The sequence below is a fragment of the Falco naumanni genome, chromosome 11 (assembly GCF_017639655.2).
Source record: "Falco naumanni isolate bFalNau1 chromosome 11, bFalNau1.pat, whole genome shotgun sequence".
NCBI classification, from domain to species: Eukaryota; Metazoa; Chordata; class Aves; order Falconiformes; family Falconidae; genus Falco; species Falco naumanni.
Window position 1 is genome coordinate 3,974,245 of NC_054064.1, and position 25,529 is coordinate 3,999,773.

A 25,529-nucleotide genomic window follows, 5' to 3' on the forward strand; every position below is an offset into this window, starting at 1 on the left:
AATTAATAACTGAACTTAAATTGTTCAGTTGGAAAGCACGTGGTTTCTGAGTGACCCCAAGAAAGAGGATGGGAAGTAAAAAAATTCTTTCTATATAAACCATCCTCGTCTTGCTAATTTTCTCTCAACCAGCAAAGACTCGAAGCCTTAATGTGACACTACACAGAATTCCGAGTGAAAAAGATGCATTTGATACAAAACTGTGGTGATTAGCAACCCTTTTTCTTTTCTTTTTTTTTTTCTTTTCCAACGTAAATTAATGTAAATTCCTTTCTAAATGCTACTAGAATATGAGGATGCATAATATACCCAAAGGAAACATATAGTGTAGTCTTTTCTCAGCTACCTTTCCTGGGAAGCCATTCAGGAGTATACCGAAGGCTTCTAGCATTGTTCAGAGGATCCAGGAGGAGCAAGGGATCCCCCTAAAGGAAAAAAGAACAAGTAACAGCGGGATGGCCACTTCACATGCTTGCTAGCTTCAGGTACTCATTTAGGACTAACTGTATTTGTACTGGGGCTACTCAGCTTCTCTTGATCAAGGCACCGTAACTTGGACTGCACTGAAGGGGCAAGTGAGCAGAATAAGAAACCTCAAGCACTGTGTGTAAAAAAATCAAGGGAGCAAAAGACTAGTACAAATAATGTAACCGCTATACCTCTAAAAGTTCTCCATTTTTAAGCCATGAGATTGTTGGAGGTGGCACCGCATCTGACTTGCATTCCAGTATAACTTGTCTGTTCTGCAACACAGTGAGGTCCTGTGGACCACCGGTACCAGCAATGTTAGGAGGAACTGTTACAAAAATTAAAAAAAAACAAACACCACCACACATATGAGCTACCATTAAATTCAGTCATTGAAAATTTCCAATTTATTTCTTAAGTTTAAAATAAATGCAAAGTTACAGTAACATTAATTAGTTCTGCCTTTCAATACCTGTGTTAAATATGCCACAGCTCTTTAACTGGTGAAACCTGTTTCCCAAGTCACACAGTGGAAACTTCTGTGACAGAAATTGAAGTCCCTTCTCAGTGAGACTACCAGCATTTAAGCCAGACAAAGCAGACATCACCAAAGTTCCATGAACTGTTCATCAATAAACATGGGAACTATAATCAAGAAGCAACTCAAGGCATATTTTAGAACTGCAGAAATCCCACTTAAACTTCCTTTACTGTTGTTACATTTCATGTGTTCATTTCTAAATACGTTTCTTACCTTTTTCTACCGAAACCCTACGATGATCACAGGTATCGGTATAGTTCACATCCTTTTTCAACAAGCACAACAAACTCAATCTGCCTGCACACTGATATCTATAAACTTCCTAGGTATTAAAAAATGTAAGACTTGGAATTCTAACAGAAATTAGTTGCATGACATGGAACTTTCCCTTTTAATTGTCTATCACATTCAGAACAGTTACCCTTATTTAGAAATGTTTATTATGTTAATACGGTATAATATCACTTTCTCAAAATATGTAATATTTCTTCTTTAGTAATATTTAACATGTAAAATAAGATAGGGTATGTACCTTAGTAGTTTACACTTTGAAGGAATACATTTTTTCCTAAATTAAACTTACCATGCACTCTTACTAAATACTCCTTATCGTCATCTCCTGCTGGGCTAGATGCCAAACACGTGTACCTTCCCGTGTCCTCCACCTAGAAACACAGGAACAACTTCAGCAGAAACCTCAGAATATGGGAACAATTCAAAAAGCCGTGAAATACAAACATGGACAACAACATATAACAGGCAGCACTTGGGCACGAACACAACGGAAAAGGAATGTCTGAAAATAAATTAATGAAGTTCTTGAAAACTTGGCTATTTTACCATGATAGGATTGTACAGAGATGGATTAGGAGTTGCAGGATCCCACAAAATATCTCTGGATAATGTGTCTCCAGTAAGAACCCTTCTCTCTATGACGGTTTTTGCAACAGGTGATCAATAAAGATGGAACTGGTTACAGGTATCCATCTAAGCAAGGGTCACTTTTGGGTATTATGGCAATTTTTTTTGTGCACACATGCTCATTAAAACCTTTATACTTTCTCCTTCCTGTAAACTCTTTATTGTAAAGACAAGTGTTTGCTTTACCAACAAAACGAGCAGCAATCAGTCCCGAGCCCTGTCCCATGTCTGCTGGGTGAACTGCAGTCTGGCTGTCCACAGCTGAATACAGCCTTAGTTTATCGGTGCAGGTTTATAAAGGTTATTTTTCCCTGGGCTCTTTTATTGTCTGAATTCATCTGAGAGTCTTTCTATTGCCTTAATTTATTTTTCATAACTTGCACACAGATGACTGCAAATGCAGCTTTTCTCTGTAGTCTACGGCTTATACATGTGAGAAGCAAATGGATATTAATAACATCTGGGCTGATGGAAAGAGAGGAAAGGCTGAGGAGGAACTGCAAAACACAAAAGAAGAAAAGCAAGAGCTAGTAACAAGAGTCAAACTGGTAGGAAATGAACACGAAGCGATTACAAACACAGGCTAAACCCAGAAATAACCCCAGAAAAAGAGGAGTCCCTAGCAGTAGTTGTTCTGCTTTGTAACAAGAAGCACCAATAAATAAAACAATTACAGAATTCTGAAATGAAGTTGAAACAGTAATACTCAGAAGAGGCAGAAGTGTTTGAGCACTCTCAACCCATAATACTGATGTTTGTTCTGTCTGGAAAACTCCAAGGCAAGGCTTGAAAAATATATTCTCTAACCGCAGATGCAGGTGGATGATTTTATAGAGGCTTTTTAGGTCTTCTCTTAGGATGGTCCTAATAGCAGGCAGTTCTGCACACTCCTCTAGGCTTTGCAAAACTGAGCTTGTTTTGCCACCACAACTTCACCTGAGCACTGGCTATTCGAAGGACTTCTCTTAGGACATGAACATTGTCATTCTGCAACAGCGGGCGCCCATCCTTCATCCATGAGATTTTGGGGACCGGAATGCCAGACGAGATGCAGAGCAGTTCAAGAGGGTTGTTAACGATGACAGAGAGCTCTTCTGGTTCATCTGTACCGTTGATGTGAGGTGGCTCTGCAGAAGGAAAAACATTTGAGCTCTTTCCTGACTCAAAAAGCCTACAGAACATGATACACAGGCTCGTGGTTAGAGTTTGCAGAAGTAGTCTACATTAGTATTATTTCTGACTCTGTCATGAACTCACTGAGTATCTCATGTAATTTCCACCTGCCTCTATTAATTTGCATATTTTATGATTTGGAATTATTAGTTAGAAAATGTTTTCACAATCCAAGTAAAATAGAGTATATACTATCAGTGAATATATTTATTAACCCTTTAGCTGTTTTACCTTCAACTATGCCTTCGGTTCTGCTATCATCCTGTCAAGCTACATTTCTACTAACCAAAGTTATTAATTTAAACCATATTTTTTGTAAATTAGTTACTATTAATTATAGCATATTTCAGTACTCCAGAACTGTTGGGAAATATATACTGTATTACACATTCACAAATCTTTAGGTATCTTCCATTTCTCTCATTATGACAGCAAATGTTCCTTGAAAATGCTCCTTATCCCTAGAGCATTTTTCTTAATTGTTGTCCTGAGTAAATACTCAGTAACTGCTCACATTTTGTTCAACTGAAAGGTTAACACTTACCCAGCACTTTTAGGGAAAAGTGCTTGCTGGTATCTCCAGCTTCATTGGATGCCACACAAGTGTATTTGCCTGTGTCACCGATCTCTGTTTTTGCAAAATGAAGGACCATTCCTTGGTTACTCGGCATCAGGTGAGCCCCGAGGCTTACAGGATGTCCATTTTTAAACCAGGACATGGTGGGGGCAGGAGTGCCATCAGTGAGACACTTCATCGAAGCTGAACTGCCTCTCACTACAGTCACGTCCTCTGTTCCCCCGGCGTTATCCAAGTTTGGTGGCACTGCCGAGAAACGACAACTGGGTTCATACAGAGCACAACCCAGACGTTAATTCTGAATATAAGAAATTTGGAACGCAGCTACCCTTTTACATTTCCCTGCTTACATTCATATTTAGGATGTGTTAACACATTATTATTATTTCTAAAAAATCTGTGACACATTATGGGTGCCAATTCCAGTAAAGACTCTTCTAGGGTTAAAACAATTTAATTATTAAAAAAACCACACTGAAAAGTTACTGTTTCCCCCATGTTTCCCCTACCTACATAAGAGATACTTGTGACTGCCTGCAGGTTCATGTTGGTGAGAAAGAAAACTGAATATTAGGTTTACAAAATTAAGAAATAAGATTCTTTACATAAAGCTCTGCAAAGAAACTCACCAAAAATCTGAAGTTTGAAATGTTTGTTGTCCACTCCAGCCCTGTTAGATGCTACACAAGTGTACACACCAGTATCAGGTATCTGCACACGGGCAAGTCTAAAGAGAAAACAATTTTAAGCATTATGGCACACTTTGGATCAAATTTTACTCTCGCTTCCAAAAATACTAGCAGAATCATGCCGATACAGCAAAAGAGAACAGAAAACTCAGCTAGTTAAAATAGATGAAAACCAACCTGAGAATTTGCCCAGCTGACAACAACCTGATTTGGGAGGAGACAGACAGAGGAAGGCCATTCTTTAGCCAGTTTATCTGTGGTGGTGGGGTTCCAGTAGCAGTACATTCAATATTTAGGGAGGTGTCCAAAAGGGCAGTGAGGTCCTCTGGTTCGTCTTTATTATCAGCTATTGTCGGAGGAACTAAATTTTGTAAATGTTGAAAAGGAAGATATTAAAACTGGCTCTTAAAATAATACCACAATTGTTACCTTGCTGAAAATCCTGCACCTAATGACCCACAGACAGTTTAACAAGATCATCCCCATTTTTTTTTAAGAGTAAATCCTCTAACAATTATATTGAGCACTAATAAATTATCTGTTTATGTATTTTAAATCAGATGCATTTTAGTGCATCTACAGCAGTAGAATTACCTCGTCGATTTGTCAGGCTGTGGCAAACAAGGGGGTTCAGAGCCTGAAGCACATGGGGGGAGAATAACAACGCAGGAAGGAACAAGTGGTCAAGCCTCAGAGGGGATGGGCTGAACTGCTGAAGGGCCACGGGGGACTTGGCAGTTTGCTGCCAAACCTACCTCCTTAAATAAATCTTATATACAGTGAAAGCTAGAATCATGCAGGAAGAAAGCCCATCGACTTCTAAATGCGTATGCTGACTTCATTAGAGAACATTTCAAAATGCCTAGTTCAGTATTCTGGCAGATTATTCTAACAGGACTGCTTCTGGGGCTTTTTGGTTTTGGAGGTTAGTTTGAAAGCCTCAGTCCTGGGGGCAAGGGGGGGACTCACTAGATAAAGGCGGCACAGCCACGTGCAGCTCCAAGCTCTGGCTGACTCAAGATCCCACCACACACCACAGCAGTTGCATAGATAGGACCACTGAAGCTGGTCATTACTTGAACCTCAACCAAACCAAACTGATCCCCAAAATCCCCACTGCTGTGTAGTGCCATTCCGTCCCAGAGTCGTGTCCTGTGCCGTTCAGCTGTTATCTGTTACATCAAAGGTCATCTCTTGCTACTGCGCTCGTGCCCATAGTCCAATTGATTCTGAGTCTGTATAACCAGGACAGACACACCACTGTGAAATGCTGCCCGGTTTCACTCTTTCACACTATCATTGTACTTAATAAGCATAAAATAAAAGTATCCACTCTTTACACTGCTGGAGAAGAGTTATGCTCACTATCTTCTGTATGTCAAACTGTGCAAGAGAAGAATTTCCTCCAAAACTATCATTTTTCTTTTAAACTCTAGGGACCTTTAACTATTAGTTCCCTACCACACTACTCTGGGTTTAGCTGATGTACTTTGATTGGAATTAGTGAAGATAAACTAACACACCAAAAAAGCAGTATCATAGTAAATCAGCCTCAAGCAAATCTTTCTCTGCAAGAAAAAAAAAAAAATCACCACAAGCAGAATTCCTCTATTATGAAATACACCAAAGGAATTAATTTCTGTTTATCCCAAGACACACTCACCAGCGATTTCAATCATTTTGTCATTAACAGAACATCCTGTATAATATACCGCGGTATCTACGGTACATGAAATTGGAAACACGTGCATGTACTATTACACTGAAGACAGGCATTCGTTTCTTGGCCCTCTCCTGGGAGTGCTTACAAAGACAGGATTATGGACCAGATCTCAGCTTCACATCTGTGAAAACTCACCATATACATTCAAGTTGAAAATCCGGTCTTCCTCTCCTGCAGGATTGGTAGCCACACAGGTGTACTTGCCTGTGTCAGAGCTGAGAGCTCTGAAAATGTTTAATGTGCTGCCATCTGGAGTCACTCTGCAAGGAAGGACATAAACCAGGGTGAGTTCGTTTACGTGTTCCTGTGACCTGGTAAATAAACGGGTTTGTACATTGAAATCAACTACCTCTATCCTCTTGGGAAATCAGGGAGAGAACCTTAAAGATAGGCCAGGAAGTTTTTCCTGGAGATGTCCTGTTTAACCTTGTATTAAGATTCAATTCCAGGCAGGCTTCTGAAGAACCCATAACGAAAAGCATCAAAAGTAAAATGTTTTAACATCTCTGATTTTTTCCCCTCCAAGGAACTGAGTGGAACTTACTAACCTTCATAAACTTTAATGAATCTGATGAACTTTAATGGAAATTATTAACTGAGACAGTAATAGGTATCATATGCTTATCTCTGCACCAAAAAAAATATAATCAAATTAGTAACAAAGTATACTAGATTTATAGAAGCTAAAGAGGGAGACAATGTTCTTGACCTGGCTGAGCTAGGGTTCAGGTCCTCTTTACAAGACCTCCTAGGGCCCTCCCTCATGCTCCCTCTCTAAGACCCTCTAAAGGTTTAAAATTACAGAAGAGAATGCAGTGTCTGCTTAGTTTTGCTTGCCTCATTCTTTGAAAATCGTCACTGGCAACTGGTTTTCCATCTTTAAGCCATTGCATAACAGGTGTGGGCACTCCATTGGCATTGCAGACGAGCTGGAGGCTTTCTCCCAGGAGGACGCCAACCTCACTAGGCATCTCAGAGCCCACAATATTGGGAGGAACTGGAAAAGCACAATGGAGGGAGGAGAAGATTCATCAGCAAGAAACATAATCTAAACTATAAAAACTTACACTGCAGTAGCTGATGAGTGATAGCATTTATTGCAGTACCTCCGTTCAAACTCAGTTTACAAAGTGTGTAATTACATTGTTTCTAGAGGGAGCTCTGCAAAGATAAATTCAAAGCCACTTTAAACATTTCTTAAAACAGCTAATTTTAAAAAAATATTACAAACATGTATCTTTGCCCTTATATTTAATATCTACAGTTATCTGCTCAAACAATGCTAACAGGTACAATATTGTGGCAAAATCCCATTTCATTAAATAAAGGGTTTCTCATTTGACCAGGGTAGGGAAAAAAATCATAAGGAAATTCTGCCGGTATTTCTTCCCTATCTCCTGCTGCTGGCTCTGGCAAACAAGGCTACAGGTATCACTGCTTCCGAATCCACAGATGTGTGGTGCTCCACACTCAGTCAACCAAGGTAGCTTCAGTGTTCAGCAGGAGGAAGGATGTGATCCTTCCTGACTGCTTTCAAGTTCTCCTACAATCAGAGGTTAAGAATATTCTTTTTCATGCAAATTTCTGACTAACAGTATATAATCCTCTAAGCATTTCTCCCCACTGCTTGCAGCTAATAGAAATAACGATCCAAATTCTCCGCATTTCTACATGTTGGTCTTATCTCAGTGTCTCTAGTACAGACACAGCTCATTCCCAACCAAGTATTAACCAGTTCTGCTCATCATTCTCATGCCTTACCTTGAATGGAAAGCACGTAAGTTTTCTGGGCTTTTCCCTCTATATTTGAGGCAATACATGAGTATGTCCCACTGTCTAGAAGCTGAGAACGAGCAATCTGAAGCTTGCTTCCGCCAGATAAAATATGAACTTCAAGAGAATCGGAGTTTTCTGAAAATATGTAAACAAGTAGTCATTCCAAGCCAGGCCACAGAAAGCAAACATATCTTGAGAATTTTCTTCATTGAAATTTCAAAGAAAAACAAAGATACCAATCAGTTAACATAAGAGTCTGTCTAGAAACAGATGAAGAAGAATCAAAGAACAGACAGCAAATAGCACAGTGGTGCCCCAAAGGGGTAAAAAAGAGCAGTAAAGAGCAGGAGAGAACATTACCTATTGGTTTTCCATTCTTAAGCCACAATAATGTTGGTGGAGGAATTCCAGCAGCATCGCACACAAAGGTAACAGGATTACCGATAGCTTCATGGACCGACTCTTGCTCAGGGCCCTCTATATTTGGTGGCACTATAAATTTAATGGAAGCAATAAGAGTGGTACATTTTTGTAAACTGATTTTGAATTGTCTGCTCTACAATGTCTGTGGTATCATAATAACTACTGCAGATAATGCAGAGTATGCTCACCATAAACATTAAGATGGAAATTTTTATCATCTCGCCCTGCAATATTTATGGCTTTGCACACATATTGGCCCGTGTCAGAAACCTAAAATGAAAATAAATAAGGAAAAGCCTTATTATGGAGTTTCATTTTAATGCTACGGTTTAGATTAACAGCCTTTGCCTCTGCCAACGTAAGGTCCCTTTCACAGACTAAAAGGCCTCCAGCAAATACATCTCCTATGTACAGCTAGCAGGACACCTCAACAAAGAGCAAAATAACCGCCTAACAGTAGCAGAGTAGCGGCAGTTGCAGCATCCCACAAGCCTGGCCTACCTCAGCACCCTTGATTCGTAACGTTTGCCCCTCTGCTAAGATCTCCACGTTTGCCGACTCTGAAATTATGCGCCTGTTCTTGTACCAGGTGATGACCGGTGGGGGAATAGCATTGGATTCACACTCTAATGTCACCGGGGCACCCACTCTCACGTTCAGCACGGTCACCGAGGTTCCACTATGGTCTTTGATGCTTGGGGGCACTGTAGAAGAAGCTTAGAATTATTTCTGTGTTGGTTTTGTGAAAGGGCAGAAAACAAGCTAATGAAAATAAATACAAGATACTGCATTTTCAAAGCAATAGATATTATTTCAGAAACCAGTAACAAACGAACCAAGGATGGTTAGGAAACTCTTCTTCTGGCTTTCCCCAGCTTGGTTTCTGGCAATACAAGTATATTCACCATCATCCGGTAGTTTGGCTCGGGGAATCTGCAGAGTCCGAGCACCTGACGGAAAGGGAGAAGGCTTGAGATTTATTCTGTGGTTACCGCATCAATCTCAAATGCTACCTTAAAACTGCCGGTTGAACAGACTGAGCACAGACACCAAATATAACCTCAGAATCCAGTCAAAGAAGTAAAATTTTAGGGTAAATTCTATTAGCATTGATAATTGGAAGTTAGAAGCACAAATACTCCTTTTAGACCTGTTTGTGGTGTAGCTGCTAACTGCTGTCACCTGCCACAGCCGTGCCCTTCCCACTGAACTGTCACTACCCCATTCTTTATTCCCCACTCTCACCTTCTCCGTTCGTGAAGCTACGTAACTGATCTGCACGTGCCTCTACTGCCATTAGCGATTCCCACGCCTGTGCCTGACTCCGTGCTGTACCACAGCCCCCAGCCCCATTATGCCGGCAAGACAGGACAGAGCGACACAGCGAGTGACCTTCACTTGACACCCTGGGCTGAAGATAAGCAGCAGGAGCAGAAATGGCACCGGCGCTCATGGACCTTATTTAGCAAGCGCCTTCAGGAGATCTCAGAATGCAAGGATTTCTTCCTGAGAGTTCAGCAGGGTGAATCCAGTTTCCCACTGAATTCAACATGAAGGTTGTTACTTTTTGTCATCTAAGGCAGCAGAATTTATCTTGGCCTCTGTCATAATTTCTGATCATTTCTTTGAAAAGCGAGTCTAAGTGACTCAACTTTAATCAATACTTACATCAGCGTATCTCTGTTCTGTGGCTTGCCCTCTAAGTCTTTTCCCCACAGTTAATTTCAGCAGCTTTCAGCCTGAGCCAGTTTTCTTTAAGGGAACCCACCCAACAGCCAAGAAATTATTAAACACAGTAGGCCAAGCGTCTTGTCTACTCACTGGAGCAACAGTAAGAATATACCAGCTCCATAAATAGCTGCCATTGCTCTTATCAAAACAAAAGAGTCAGAAGCTGAGTCCAAAGGCTGTAGAAATAGCTGAGATTCCTCACCAGGCACAATAAAAGTGTTGGTGTTGGAACTGATAGGTTTTCCATTCTTGAGCCAGCTGAGATCAGGAGGTGGAAAGCCAGTCACCTCGCAACTCAGAGAGATGAAATTATTCACCACCACAGTCAAATTCTCAGGATTATTACCAACAACACTTGGAGGAACTAGAGAGAGAAATACATTTATAGTATCTATCACAGTATCAGCAAACAATATTCCACAAGATCCTGATTTACTCAAAGCTGAATTGCTGAGTTTTGCCAAAGGGCCAAGCTGCAAAAATCTTTCCCATCCTGTGAATGGATTCACTGCTGTTTTGGATCTATCTGGAAATACGACTGAAGCTGATCTAATGGTCATTCCTTTTCCTGTAACTCACAAAAATGTCAGTTATTTCATTTGCAGTCCTTCTGTGCTTGAGATTTGGGAAGGCTAATTAACCCGTAAGAGGATCCTGCAGTTCCTGACTAATGCACTATCAGTTTTAACACGCTGTACTCGTAGGGCATTCGCTATGTAGGGCAGGACAGATTACATTTACCTTGTCAGGATATGTGGGATGACTGAGTATCGTTTCTTCCTGATAACTGTATTGCTCACACGCTTTCTGAAATAGTCCATTTTATCATTATAGAGAACCAGAAAGGATTCCGTGTGATACAGTTCAGAGCTCTTCTGTTATCCAGACAAATGTGTTGTTCAGTAGTGAGCTAAGCAGTTTAAAATTCTGGCATGCCAGCACTGCTCTAAGGGGTGCAATTTCAAGCTTACAAGTCCCAGTATTTTTAAATACAATAATATTTTGGCATTTCACCTTTCTACAAGAACTATTTAAAAAGAAATAGCTGTAAATCTCTTCCTTTTAATAGACCCCAAGTTTTAGTCTCTATGTCTTTGCAGTGTGGCTATATAAAACGCTTAAAAGGAAAGCAAAAGCATGTTCTTGGCTCTATTGGGTGGAAAAAACATTCCAAAGAACACATGGAATCCTCTTCTTCAAAGACAGAAATGTGAAAGCATTTTGGATCGTATCCACCAGAAATACTCCAGCTGCTTTCTGTCACTTGAATGACACAAAACAGTCATTAAGGCAAGTTTATTGCTCCTCTGTGGCACTGCAGAAACAAGAGGAGTCAATGTAAACGGGGGAATTCAGTCCATATTTTTCAACTTGGAATAAGTGAAGTTTATTTCCCTTATAATGAGCACTACATGGTTCACTAGAATAAACGGAGAATTCTGATCTGATGACATTTTATAGTTACTTGTATTTGTTTACTTTTACAGTTACTTTCCCACAGATGTGACTATTGGCAGTGCAAGACAGTGGCCAATTTAATACACAGGGCCAAATCTGAGCTATCTTTTAATGAATTTTCCTTAAACTATGCAAGTGGTAGATTTCAAATTCCACAGCCCCCCCCCCCCTCCCCCGCACGTGCAAAGCGCTCACAAACACACCACAGGTAATCCACATATGCGAAGGTATTCCTATGTGCCTACAGATGTAGTAAGGGGGCTCAATTTTAGTATTTAGTGTGAAAATTACCTATTTATTATATATTAAGGTCAGAGGTTAAGATTTTAAAACTGGATATTTTTCATGTTTTCAAAGGTTTTATTTTAGTTTTATTGCTCACCTTTGAGTTAAGAAGTGAATTTCTCAACTTAGTCAAGAGCATCATCTTTAATATTTTATTATAATCTATGAAAGTAGTTCCAACAGAAACTTACAAAAATGCTGGAAAAAGACCTTTTTTTGACACTGACAAAACAAAGATCATGCTGCTTAGTGACAAGGCATTTTCATCAGTGCTTCAATCCCTTCCTGAACCTATAGTCTCTCTCTTCAAATGAAACCACATACATAGAGAGTAATAGATCTAAACTGGTGATACTGTTAAGCTAGAATTAAAGCTTCATTCAGATATTTCTTTCAAAATAATAGTATTAAACTATAGTCATTAGAAATAAATATTTTAATGACAATAAGTTTAAATTAAACCACAAATGTAAATAAAAGCGAAGTATTTTGCTTTAAAAACAAAACTCAAACATCGGGAAATCTGGACAGACTCCACTGAAAGAAAATAACTTCTCAGAGAATGACTCCAGGGCAACCCTTCCCATGACAATACTATTTTTGACTATTTATATTTGTATTACAGAGCAGAAAAATGCATCATAAATTCACTTAGTATGTAAATCTGCTGCACGTATGAATGAGAAAAAAATAAATTTATTTCTTCTGTATGTAACAACTCAAATCGTCAGACTCCTGGGATGCTGGTACTAAATTTAAGCAAGAGAGAGAAGACAGCACTTGTTTTCTATCTGATATGTAATCAGAATATTAGCTAGCTAACAAGGATGTGAAAAATAGTACTATGGAAGCAGATAGAGATGTTGCGGCCAGTATTCCTGGGTAGGTTTTAAAACATAATGGTGGGGATGAATTTGTGGGAATAATGCTTAATTTGATCTTCAATTCATAATGGAAAACTGAAAGCAGTGGGGTGAAGAGTGGGCAGAAACAAAAGGGAAAGTCAGGGTTTACTCTGAAATGTTATTTTAAAAGATATCCTGATTTTCTGAAGCTATCAGGAGAGGTAAGGGAAGGTGGTGGGAGACTATTTTTTAAAATAATGGAAAATATCTTAGTTTCTGGCTTGTATTTGTTTTAGACTTGTGACGCTTAAGGCCAAAATTTATTTTAACTTTAACACCATAAGAAAAGAAAAATAGAAGAAAGAAATCTTAAAGAGTAAATTTTTTTAAAAGTTAGCTTTTACAATGTCGTATCTCTGTTTAACGCTTTCTAATCATTAATTTTCTTGGAAAATGCATTTTATGAACATATCAAAACAGACTATAATCCAGCCTGTTTGTAATTCATGATTTCAGGGCTTAGCAACCCCTACACAGTGTACACATACAGCCAGTACATAAGGTTCCCTCAATAATAAATTCAACCTATACGGAATATGTAAAAGGAGCTAAAGGCACGTGGTATCAAAAGCCATGTGCTATCACGGTACTTTAAACTTGGTATGTCAGAATCTCCATTACATCCAATAAGATGACTTTACTTGCATAAAGCTAAGTATGTGCCGAAGCACTCTGCTAAATCTAACACGTTCAAGCTAAACTAACATTTGAAAGAAGATAATCAAATAATTATGGATTATTTTACTTACCATGAACATTTAGGTTAAAATTCTTCTTGGCGCTCCCAGCTATGTTTTCCACAATGCACACGTACCTGCCTGTATCTGTTACTTGGGAATTCAAAATCTAAGGGGGAAAAAAACCCAACAAAACAAATAAAAAAAGAGAAAGATAGATGTTGAGCTAATCCATAAGACAACTTAGTGTCAAAGCATCAAGCGGAGAGCATTAAGCTCAGCTCTCTAACTGATTTAATACTTTCATCCAATTCCTTTCATTGATCAGAAAGGGTCATTCTTCAGAATACAATATTTTCTTAAAAAAAAAAAAGGAATATATTTTGCAATAATTAAACTCCATTAGGGAAACTTGGACAAAATTGACAGCTACAGGCTGCTCTTCACGAAAGTCAATGTTATTTTAAACCAAGTGATTTCACCGATGCAGGTCACAGCATGACCTCACAACCAGTTGGGTTAGCACAACTGAGGGAACTGCACAGGAGTGAGAGGCAGCAGCATCGCAGGGACAGGGGCAAGGGACAACAACTCCTTACATCTGCGACACCTTGTAGAAAAAAAATAGTAATTCAGAATCGCGTGCTCAGCATATCTAAACAGTTTTGTCTCTATGGCAGCTTGTGTTTTTGATGCTAGAAATCAGTTTTTCACTAAGAGCTACCTGTAACCTCCTTCCGTTGGACAAAAATGTGTGTTTGTCATCTTCCGCTAGGAGATGGCCGTCCTTTTGCCAGGCAATACTTGGAGAAGGGCTGCCACTTGCAACACAGTCCATCGCTGCAACCTTGTTCACAAGCACAGTCACTTCTTCAGGAAGATCACTATCAGCTCCACTAATGGACGGTGGTACTACAAAAGAACAAAATATAATAAGACTACTGTGGCTTAGCACCACTCGGTGTTTTCTGTTGTCTTGGTTTTTTTTTGTAATATTGCAGACAAATTTTTTAGATGAGGCTTTTAGAAGAAATTAGTGAAACCTTCAGTGAATACGGTGAGAGCTAATAAAATCCCAAGACTAGTTTAGCTACTAACTACTAGATTTAGAACAAATCAGTACAATACAAAGGACTTCAGGAGAACTATGCTTATTCATAGCAGCCATAAAGAAGAGGTGAAAATTCATCTTCCAGTTAGTCCATCATAGAATCATTTAGGTTGGAAAAGACTTCTGAGACCCTCAATTCCAACCATTAACTCAGCACTGCCAAGTCCAGCACTAAACCATGTCCCTTAAGCACCGCATCTACACGTCCTTTAAACACCTCCAGGGATGGTGCTTCCACCACCTCCCCGGGCAGCCTGTTCCAAGGCTTGACCAACCTTTCAGTGAAGACATTTTTTTTTTAATATCCCATCTAAACCTCCCCTGGTGCAAGTTGAAGCTGTTTCCTCTTGTCCTGTCACTTGTTATCTGGGAGGAGAGACTGACCCCCGCCTACCTACAACCTCCTTTCAGGTAGTTGTAGAAAGTGATAAGGTGTCCCCCCCCGAGCTGCCTTCTCTCCAGACCAGACAGAAAAAGCCCTTTCTGTGCAATGTTTGTGAACAGATCGTACGCAGGCATTCAGTGGTTGATCTAAATCATCAATTCCCTTAAGCCTTTGGGAGTTTTGCAGGTATTTTAGAAAGCGATGACCAAAGTAAGGAGAGAAAAGTCCAGCAGGTCAGAATTTTGAACTGAAAACTGGATAGGGAACAAGAGACAGCAAGATAAATCCTGGATTTCTACCTACACTTTTCTTTCTGGTGAAGCCTGACAGGGGTAACACAATTGAGTTCCTGTAATAATAACCTAAAACCATACCAAACTAACAACATTAACACTATTTTCATCCAATTGTGTATACTTCTACAAAACTCTAGCACATTATATAACCACATTAATTCCATAGTTTACAAATATGCAGAGTTCATGAACTTTAAAAACATTAAGTAAAACTGGACTATAGCGCTTCAGAATACACTGAACTTTTTTTTTTGCCATTAAAAAGAAAAAGCAAAGCAGGAAAGCTCACAGAGCACGTGGACATCGTAATGAATGGAATCCTCCCCAGCTTCGTTTACTGCCACACATATGTATCTCCCGGCATCTTCAGCCTGCGCCCGCGGAATCTGCAACACTCGGCCTCCTGGAAGGCAAATGCATTCAAGGTTTAAATGCATCATCAAGCAGTTTCCATCATTTCCACACCACATTTCACAAGAGACCTGAGCAAGCAAATTTATGAATGGTCAACATTTGTTCTGAATTATAAGTAACTGAACACTTTTATTTCTAGCTACTTTTTCTACTGGCAGATACTTGGAATTCAGCAATGTCCATACTGAAATGTTAAAAAAAGACTAATTAATTCCACATAAAGAAATAACATTCTTCAGCAATATGCAGCCAGGCATTATTTTTCAATCAAAAAGATGTATTTCTCAGCAAGGTGACCAAGGACAGAAGAAAATATAAGCACATAATATTCTGATAAAGCTGTTCCAAACAGAAAAAAATTACTTCTGAAGCTTACAGGTACTTTTCACTCTAGTCCTCATTCAAAGCATAGCCGCATAAATAGCTTCAGAGAGCACACATTGGGAATACGTTTTGGGAGTGGCTGTCATTGGTGTCCCAAGAGATAAGCAGTAGCCGGACAAAAAGCCATTATCCCCACCACTGCCCTTCTTTACACATGCCATCCCAAACCATCCTCTGCACAGGAAGGCTCCCTTTTTGTACTCTCAGCATCGTAAGCACCTTTTTCCCTTTTCTGTATGAGGTTAAGTAGGAGCTCGTGGTCATTTTTCTGCTAAAACATTATTTGCACCCCTCACTCCCTGGTTGAGAGGCTTTTCTACACCAATTACGATTTTGCCAAAGCAAAATTTAACAAGCCAATAAATCAGGAACACATCAGGGAGAAGGTATCATTGTTGTATTTCATTTTTCAACACATCATATAAAAGTTAAGTGGTCACATTCACACCATTTTAGGGATGATTTTTTTAAATGAAAGAAGGAAACAGCTTAGTCCAAGGACCAGAGAGAAACATTTCCAGTCAAGAAAGTCTGAAAAGAACATTAAAGCAGAGTTTTGAAGGGGGAAGGTTTGTTATTACTATGCAAATACTAGCACTAACACCATTTCTTAAGGTCAGAGTGTGACATTTTAATACTCACCTGGTAATATTAGTACTTTATCACTGGAGCTCAGAGGATAGCCATCTTTGTACCACGTAAGAACTGGGGGAGGAACAGCATTGGTCTCGCAGTACAGCGAAAGGGGATTGTTGACAATCACATCTTTACTTTCTCCACCTCTTCCTGTATCTACTGTGTTACCAGCTTCCCATTCCTTGTAAGGCTTTTGGAAACTAGGAGGAACTACAACCCAGGAGGGAAAAAACATTAGAATTTACCAGCAGAAATAGCTGGTTTTAAAGAATTGTTAAAATACCAGCAGTAAAAATTAAGTGTATTAAACTAACCCATCCTCTCAATTCAAATCACCCAGGAAAATTCTAGTTCTTTTCATCAGAACGAATAATTGAGCAATTTACTGGGTATTTTCTGAAGACTAATAAATAACAGTGTAAGAATACCTGATAACAAAACACAGGTGGTATTAATCAACTATCATATTTAAAAAGTCCTCTGGATATAATTTCATCTAAATTTTCTGAAATAAGTAATGATTGTTTTCTTGTATTCACATACAGTGTGTAGGCCAATGGACAGCTTTTGTCTGGGCTCTGTAAGTACTACTTAGTACAGATTAATAAAATATGACAGCTTAGTTAAAGCTGAATTAAAACTTTTTCATGTCATTTATAGGAAGATCAGAGTTACTATGTCATTCCACTGACTTCAGAAATACTGCATAGGTCACATAATATGAAAGAAAGAATAATCAAATACTGTATTTCTTAAAAATGAGCAAAATATACATGAAATGAAAATCATACAAAACATAGAAGCATTGCATTAGACCAAGCAGGCCTAAAGGATACAAAATTGTAAAGAATTCCAACATCCCAGAACATTAGAGAAGAAGGCTACCAGAAGAATTTGATCATCTGAACTCTGTTTACCTTGTATATTTACATCAAATTCCACTTCATCCTCTCCAGCAATGTTGGATGCCAGACAAGTGTAACGACCAGTGTCTGATACTTGAGCCTCTTTAATCTGCAGAGTCCGGCCACTAGCTTGGATAATGAGATGATCATCTGGTTTAAGTGGCTGTAATGTAATTTTACATGGAAATTAATACTTGTCAAAACATAGCCATATTTGTGGAAGTAATATCTGTCTCCTGGTCACATTCAGTTTGTTTCAAAAACCTTCCTAGGCAGTATACTGGGAGGAAGAACACGTTTTGGTATTCTGTCTCTTTTGATACTCCTAACAACAGAACATCCTTCAGTTTTTGTTAATGCTTCCAGCAAGGTCTGCTTTCGATCTAAGCAAAGCAAGCAGCTGCTTAGGACACCAAATTACTGAGGGCCACCACTTCAGACACAGTCCTAAGCCAGGTGCTCTTGGGATGGCAGCCTTGGCCACTGGTGGGGCAGCCCAGCTCTCCTCTCGTCTGCTCCTCCTCTCCCTCAGATCAAAAGCCCTTCCTCCCTGAGTAAACTTGAACCTAGCTCCATGTTCCTGGAGACGGTTTTCTTTTCATGGTTGTCAGAAACTCTGCTTCTTCACCTTTCTGCTCTTGGCAGGTGGTCTCCTAAGAGGATGCGGTTTTACATCACTCCCAGTCCCAGCTGGAAGTCGCTGCTGGAAGGAGCAGCGCTGTCCACAGCAGGTAAGGGCTCTCATGAGTTCAGTCACCGGCCAAGTCAATGAGCTGATGTAAAACCTACACATGTAAAACTATCAGGTGTTTTTTATGAGCTGAACAACTCATCTAACTCACCCTAGAGCCAAACAACCACTAGCATCTGCTGCCCAGCAAGGGCACGGTGTGACCATAAAACGGATGCAGCAGCAATGCAGATACACAGGATAAGGTGTTACTGTCCCTAAAATTTACATCACACATGACAGCAGAGACTACACTAATAAACCTGTATCTCTCATTAATGAAAATGGAACACATTAGGCAGTCAGCCCTGAACTCCTGGCCTGCAGGGGACAATGAATTTAGTCCGTGGATGTGAATGAAAGCCATTTACCCAGGGGCAACATATAAAAAAACTGCTGCTCTGACAGCGGCAGCAAACTGCTTACAGCCACTGTCTTTCTTTGGGGACCTCTCAATTCCCCCCAACATAATTTTTCATTAGCAATACAATCAGTAGACCCAGGAGAGCCTAGAATTACAGCATACGCTCAAAACAGACAGTAGATACACGCAGCCTCTCCTGTGACTCCAAGCTGTTTCTGCATGCTCAGCAAACCCAGGAAGAGCTGGTCCAGCTGCAGAGGCCAGCAGCCTGCCACCCGGTAAGTGCCCTCTCAAGAACAGCTAAAGCAAGAGATTATCTTGTCCTTTCTTACAGAAGCATTGCACTGTTTCTTTTTTATTTATAGCCAGCCTCCAGTAGACTGCACATCAGCGCAATTCTGTAGCGGTGCCCTTCCAAACTGCTCCTCCTCCAGGCCCACGTTGTTGTGAAGACTGTGTGTGGCACGAACCATGCCTCGCTCCCCCTCGCAGAGGATCCAGATGCTTTTGCGGCTTTGTGAGCTCTGCCAGAACCAAGTGGGAGGCTGATCTCTACATCTGCAAGGGCAGCACTTAGAGGAACCAAGCATGGGGGCATTGTGTAACAGGGCCTTTGGGGACTTTACACAACGGGAAAGGGACATGTGGCCATGCTATGGGATGCTACTGCTAGGCAGCACCCTCCCCCTTTACAGCCCAGGCCAGCTGGAAACTCCAGCAGTGAAACCTCAGTGGCACTGCCAAGCACCCACAAAAAAGCAAGGGTGGCAATCTGCAGAGGTCCGGCCAACAGCAAACATCTTAAGATGCACAAGGGGTGCGATCCTGCCAGCAGGATGGTGGGAAGGTGACTTCCTGCTGGCCTCAGCACTGCAAGTGAGCCTGTTACAAGTGACAGTGAATATGCACTTGTCTCTGTATGAAATGCACCCGGTAGAAGGAATTAAGTTTGTGACTGGCCTGTCCATCCTTGTACCAGCTGATGGCAGCAGCAGGAATGGCATGAACTTCACACTCCAGGGTCAGGCTGTGGTTGACTTTGATCTTCACTTCTTTAGGGGAGAGACCCATCCCTGAGATATTCCCTTTGTTAATGGTGGGTGGAACTGCACGAAAACAAAATGGAGCGAGAGTGACTTTCACAACTTACTGTCTTATGCAGAACTTCAAAATTTACTGGACAAAGGGAAAACCTGGATGATAACTTCAGGGAAAGGAAGTGCATTCCCCCTATAATCTGCTTCTTCCCCATAGGTGAATTTTAATTTTTTTACACACACACACATATATATATGTATTTAAAACTATTTTTAGTATATGTATTATACATAAAAATATACAAAACTGTGTTCAACAGTTTCACACATGCAAACCTAACTATCGTCTTACCTAGCTATAGCACTTTATTATGTGTTTGGCTTGAATTCTCTAAAGTTCAGTGTACTACAGAGCATTTTAATGGAAACTAATATTCTCAGAAACATGTTTGAACTGAAGTCCACACTCAGAGTAGCTGGTCAAAACTCAACATTTCCATTCCACTGAAATCCCAGCGTTGCAAAATCTCGTCTCCTTCTGAATCAGAATGAAACCAGAACATTTCAAAATTCTTAAGCTACTCCCCATCCTGGTCTCATAATATCTTTTAAATTATTTTAAATGCTTTCAAAGCATTTTCCGTTCTTTTTTCAGTGGGAAATTTTAAATTCTCCCTAATGCGTACAGTACCATAACTGACAGTTGCAATGGCATTTGGAAGTGGGGAGCTTGATGTTGCTACGTAGCCATACTTCCATAATGAACTTTTGTCATCTTCTCATTATTCCAAATCCAATGGGGCCTTATTAGGGACTTGGTGTACTTAAAATAACAGCACAGTTACTGTGAGGAAGCAAACCAAACTCCAATGTAGACTAGGAAATAAAATATAGATGAAAAATTATGCTTGACAGCCAATAATTAAATAGTTTGAGCATTAAAATAGAGTATTAGGCACAAACGCTCAAAGACAATGTGCTGACAGGAAGCCATGAACGGGAAAGCTTTTGTGCATAAGGTATTTTATGGAAGGATATAAAAATAGCATCCTCCCGTTTTACCTTACTCAAAAAAGTTTCCAATTAAATGTTACAGGTCCCCTCCCCTCTTTTGTTCTATCATAGTTTCTTTGCTCACATCTCCCGTTGTGCTGCACTCATCTGATTTGAAAATCAGCATCAAAAAAAGGATTTTGGAAGAAACAGGAGTTGGATGTTTCTTAAATGTCTTCCCCTGGATGGGATAAAGATTTTTTAGCCCAAAAGCAGCATTTGTAAGGGATGCAACAGCAAACTTTTCTGGTGTCTTTACTCAAGCAATGCCATGAGCTAATACAGATGTTTGCTAAACAAAGCTATGAACAGAGATCCTTGTATTATTCACCAGGATAGGTAACACTGCAAAGGGGAAGAAATGGAAGAATGAAAAAAAAAAAATTGTAAGTATTTACGTACTGTAGACTTTTACTTCATAGTGTTTCAAAGTTTCTCCAGCCTCGTTTGTGGCTATACATGTGTATCTTCCAGCGTGGTCCTCCTCTGCTTTTAGAATCTGCAGTGTTCGCCCACCTTCCAAAAGACATCGTTCTTTATAGCACCTATGTTACACTCTTGCTTCCCAAGTATTTAAATAGTTCCTGCAGCACACTTTCAACCCTTTGGTCCAAATTCTGCTCTTCAACAAACACGAAAACCCGATTGTTTTATATATACTCCATGTATACTGTGTAATAAATGAGTGCACAATTTGCAGGAGCGCTTTGGATCACAACTCCTGTTGCATACAGATTCTTGGAAGATTTGTTAATGTAGTTCTGTACGAGAAATTTCTTGAAGATATTTAGATAGGAAAAAAGTGATTTAGGGTTCTGCACTTCACAGAAAAAGGGAAAGGAGGCGCAATCAGTAAGACTAAGCAGAAAGAGTCTATTCCACATACAGGGGTGGATATGAGCCTCTGGACTGCCAGTTTCAGAGCACTAGTTCATTTGAAAGAGGCCTTAACCCCCTCTGGAGAACCGACAGAAGCAACAGCTACAACGTGAGAAGTGTAAACATGAATGAATCAGTAGGATTTAAGATTTCAGGTGGCCTCTACAACTCTGACGTCCATCAGTTTCTCTCCCATAGTATCTTGTTTGCTTATGATTTATATTGTCTGCGTTCTCAGAGGTGAGTCACTATTTCATTTGGCTGCAGCTCTTTTCAGCCTGCATTCCTAAGGACTATTCCCCCATGTAGTAATTCAGCTCCTTGCTACCAGTATCAACTCATCCTTCCTCTGAACACCTGCAGTTAACAACGCTAAAGTACTTGTTTATCTACATTGCTTCAATGTTACCGGTGAAGCTTGTTCCTGTTTTGCACCTCCATAAATGTGCTAGGTAAGAGTTACTCCGCAAATTAAAAATGGCAAACTACTAATGACCTAGAAAAATGCCAACTCGTTCTTTTTACTGATGTTGTTTATATTACTATCCAATTCTCACACTTAATTTCGAGTTATTTACCATTATTATCAACTCCAATAAACTTGTTTACCATCACTTAGCTTTATGGAACAAAAGGATAAATACCTAAATACAAATAAAATACAAGTAAATAACCAGTTATTTGTGAAGCACTTAAAAAATATTTGAATGGGAATTGCTACAAAGTACAAACATTGCACTTAATAGAAATATATCCTTTGATTTTTCAGGAAAATCTGTAACAGGAAACTAAACAATAAAATAATAGAGTGTGATGTTATTTCTCAATAACAACAAAAAAATTTACCTGGCAAAATGCGGATATTTCTGTTTGATTCTAAAGGATTGCCATCTTTCAGCCAGGTGATTGTAGCTGGAGGATATGAGTAAGCCTCACAAACCAACGACGTTGGACTGTTGAGGATAACAGTGACATCTTCTGTATTTCCATGGCTGTCTGCACCCACAATGGTTGGAGACACTAGGAACAACAAAATTATTAACCAAAGTAAGGACCTCTATGAAAAGCCAATTTTCTGTTCTCTGTTCAGTCTAGGAATCTGGCTGCAGCCTTAAATAGCTGGGAGGCGGTGCACTGAAACCTAGAACCAGACAATGTTCCTCTCAGTTTACGTTTTGTCCAGAAGTCAAGGGTCAGCCCTTGTCGGTGGAATCCCTCCCCCCTGAGCCTTTGTCAGACACAGGTCACCAGGACGCCAGCCACCACTTCTTGCACAGCAGCTGGCAGAACTGCTGCTTGATGAACCTGTGAGCACAGACTGGTAGGAAGCATGAGCCTAGGAAACAAGGATGTGGAAAACAAACTCACCATTGTCTGCACTTGGTTATGCAATAACTGTCATTAAAAAAAAAAAGAGAGAACTGCAGACGGTTTCAGCTTTTATGAAGAGATCACAATCTGAAGTGCTCTTCAGATACTCCTTCCTTGGATCACAAGAAGCCAATGTACTGTCCTGCTCATTCCATACAACGTCCTGTTGCAGTTCCATGCTTTCTAGCTCTATATTATCTGAAGCACAGAACTGCTTTTTCTATCACACTACTATTATTTATCAATTAATAAGCTACACAATTTTAATTGTAGACAGGTAACTTAAGCATTGCTGTAATTAAAGTGCTACAGAATTCCAATATGATTATCTTTTTCTTACTGAGAGGAGTATTTTTTCTGCAAGAGCCAGCCCAGCTTACCAAGTACATTACCAAGTCTTACCAAGTACATTAAGACTGTAACTTTTGCTCTTATCTCCAGCTGTATTGGATGCAAGACATGTGTATCTCCCTGTGTCAGTGACTTGAGCATTGATGATTTGCAAGAAACGCCCGCTGGACAGGATCTTGTGATCTTCATCCTCAGTCAGAGATTGCCCATCCTTTATCCAGGTGATCTGTGGTACAGGGTTCCCTTAACGGAGTAAAGAAAATGGCAAATATTAGTTGTTGTATAGCCTCTAGGATATGCCAAGATTTCTGAAAAACAGAAAAATCAGTTTCAAATGCCTTTTTAGAACACATCCTTCAGAGACATGCATTGCAATATGCACTCTAAATTCTTTGAACCTCCTAAAGTAATATACACATCTTAAATTCCACAGGCCTTTAGGGAATAAATATCACAGCTACTATCCTCTTGGCTACATTTTATACAACCTTTATAAGAAGGACTGCTTAGTCCTGCCATAAGCACCATGGTTAAATCTGAAATTTAAAAATCCCATGAAACCAATAATTCCATTAAAAACAATCTGTTCAGAACAAATGATTGTAAAATCATAGAATCATAGAACTGTTTAGGTTAGAAAAGACCTTTAAGATCATCAAGTCCAACCATTAACCCAGGACTGACAAGCCCATCACTAACCCATGTCCCTAAATGCCACATCTACATGTCTTTTAAATACCTCCAGGGGTGGTGACTCAACCACTTCCCTGGGCAATGATGACTGACATCACGGGTTTGATAAGCAAAGATAAGTAATATTGTAGATTTTTACCTATCACTTCACACGTTAGGGTAACTCTGTGCTTCTCTTTCACTTTCACATCTTCCAATTTATTTTCACCGACAATCCCTGGAGGCACTGCAAACAGACAAGACAACAACATCAGCAAGTATTACATGCAACAAAGACAGACTCAGGCTGTATCTCAGCATATGCTTCCCTTAACGCCATCAACTGATGAACGGCTCAGATCTACCAGAAACAGGTCCGGTGAGAGACATCTTATAGCTAATCAGCTGTGTTCTGCACCCCTGAGCCTTACAAGTTCACACAAAGGGCAACAGAGGACCACAGACCCGTAAGTCTCACTTCACCTTCAGAGCTAGGGAGATACTCAGGGTGCTGAGCGGTATGGTCTGTAGGGCAATATTTCTGAGTACAGTCAGTAGGGCAATGGTATTGAGCACTTGTTAGCGGGGCCAAGATTGATTTTATGCACCAGCAGGTTTTAAGTTTGTACATAAGTTCTATCACCCATATTAACCTGCAAGTGATTTACTTGTGCAAAACCATGTGCTTAAGTTGAAGAGTTGTTTGGTTTCCAACAGTAATTGAAAGCATCTATCTAGAACTCTAGGGAAAGAATATATTGGGGGGGGGGGGGGGGGGGGGGGGGGCGGGGCGGAAAAAAGAAAAAAAAAAAAGAGTCAGCTTATCTATTCACATACTACGTGGGGTTTTTTCTTCCCTTACCAGCATGCTCAAAGCAATACAATAGATTACCAACAAGTCGATGCTGCATAAAGGCATACAGGCGTTTTATGTAAATGCAGCTAACTCCATACAGGCAGATGAACAAATTATATAGGTCTAAAGGACAAACTTATGTTTCTCTAGGGAAACAGATGACAATACCTTAAAATACCTATGCATCCCTGAAATAGCTAACTCCATACAAGGAAACCCTTACTATACGGCTGACCACTCGATGACATGTTTCCAAACAATCCTGGTCAACAGGACTGCACAGCCTCACGGGCTTCTGGATGAAGGAGGCCAGATTATGAGTGTGTTGGTAAGTAGCTGCGGGGGTGAAGAGCTCGGATCAACTATTTCTTTCAAGATAGAGGCATTTGTAGATTCAGGCCAGCAGAAAATGGCACAACAAATCAAAGTAGGTCGGGGGTATAACACATTGAAAAGGAGTTCTATAGTTATAAGAAAGCAAGCCCAATCTCAGAAGGACTTTGCAAAGTTTTGTAAAAAAATGCCAGACTAGGGAGCCAGATACCATGCTTTAATATCCTACCAAATGCAGACTTTCAGCTTAAACAGAAGACTAAAGAAAGAGGAAATAAAATATATTCAGCAGATTATTTATGATCCACCACTAAGTTGGAAGCAAAAGTTTTATAAAAACACAAATCACGGCAATATGCAACATTTATTGTCAACAGAGAAAAATAACATTACACCAGATTTCTG

The 25,529-nt window shown here is 39.9% G+C and overlaps 1 protein-coding gene across 1 annotated transcript in view; it reads right to left on the bottom strand.

The window, feature by feature from the left end:
• HMCN1 (hemicentin 1) overlaps positions 1–25,529 on the bottom strand; it is a 202,261-nt gene that overhangs the window by 38,097 nt on the left and 138,635 nt on the right. The window contains exons 48-71 of the mRNA XM_040610626.1: positions 24,096–24,182; positions 23,315–23,506; positions 22,388–22,561; positions 21,065–21,178; positions 19,533–19,678; positions 17,491–17,641; positions 16,580–16,783; positions 15,429–15,542; positions 14,072–14,259; positions 13,420–13,516; positions 10,225–10,386; positions 9,128–9,241; positions 8,793–8,995; positions 8,480–8,561; positions 8,229–8,360; positions 7,854–8,003; positions 6,930–7,089; positions 6,228–6,352; positions 4,547–4,730; positions 4,310–4,407; positions 3,648–3,926; positions 2,867–3,057; positions 1,593–1,674; positions 660–796 (exon numbers count right to left, since the gene is read on the bottom strand). Coding sequence (XP_040466560.1) covers positions 660–796; positions 1,593–1,674; positions 2,867–3,057; positions 3,648–3,926; positions 4,310–4,407; positions 4,547–4,730; positions 6,228–6,352; positions 6,930–7,089; positions 7,854–8,003; positions 8,229–8,360; positions 8,480–8,561; positions 8,793–8,995; positions 9,128–9,241; positions 10,225–10,386; positions 13,420–13,516; positions 14,072–14,259; positions 15,429–15,542; positions 16,580–16,783; positions 17,491–17,641; positions 19,533–19,678; positions 21,065–21,178; positions 22,388–22,561; positions 23,315–23,506; positions 24,096–24,182 — 3,566 coding nt within the window. The remainder of the gene's footprint in view (positions 1–659; positions 797–1,592; positions 1,675–2,866; positions 3,058–3,647; positions 3,927–4,309; positions 4,408–4,546; positions 4,731–6,227; positions 6,353–6,929; positions 7,090–7,853; positions 8,004–8,228; positions 8,361–8,479; positions 8,562–8,792; positions 8,996–9,127; positions 9,242–10,224; positions 10,387–13,419; positions 13,517–14,071; positions 14,260–15,428; positions 15,543–16,579; positions 16,784–17,490; positions 17,642–19,532; positions 19,679–21,064; positions 21,179–22,387; positions 22,562–23,314; positions 23,507–24,095; positions 24,183–25,529) is intronic.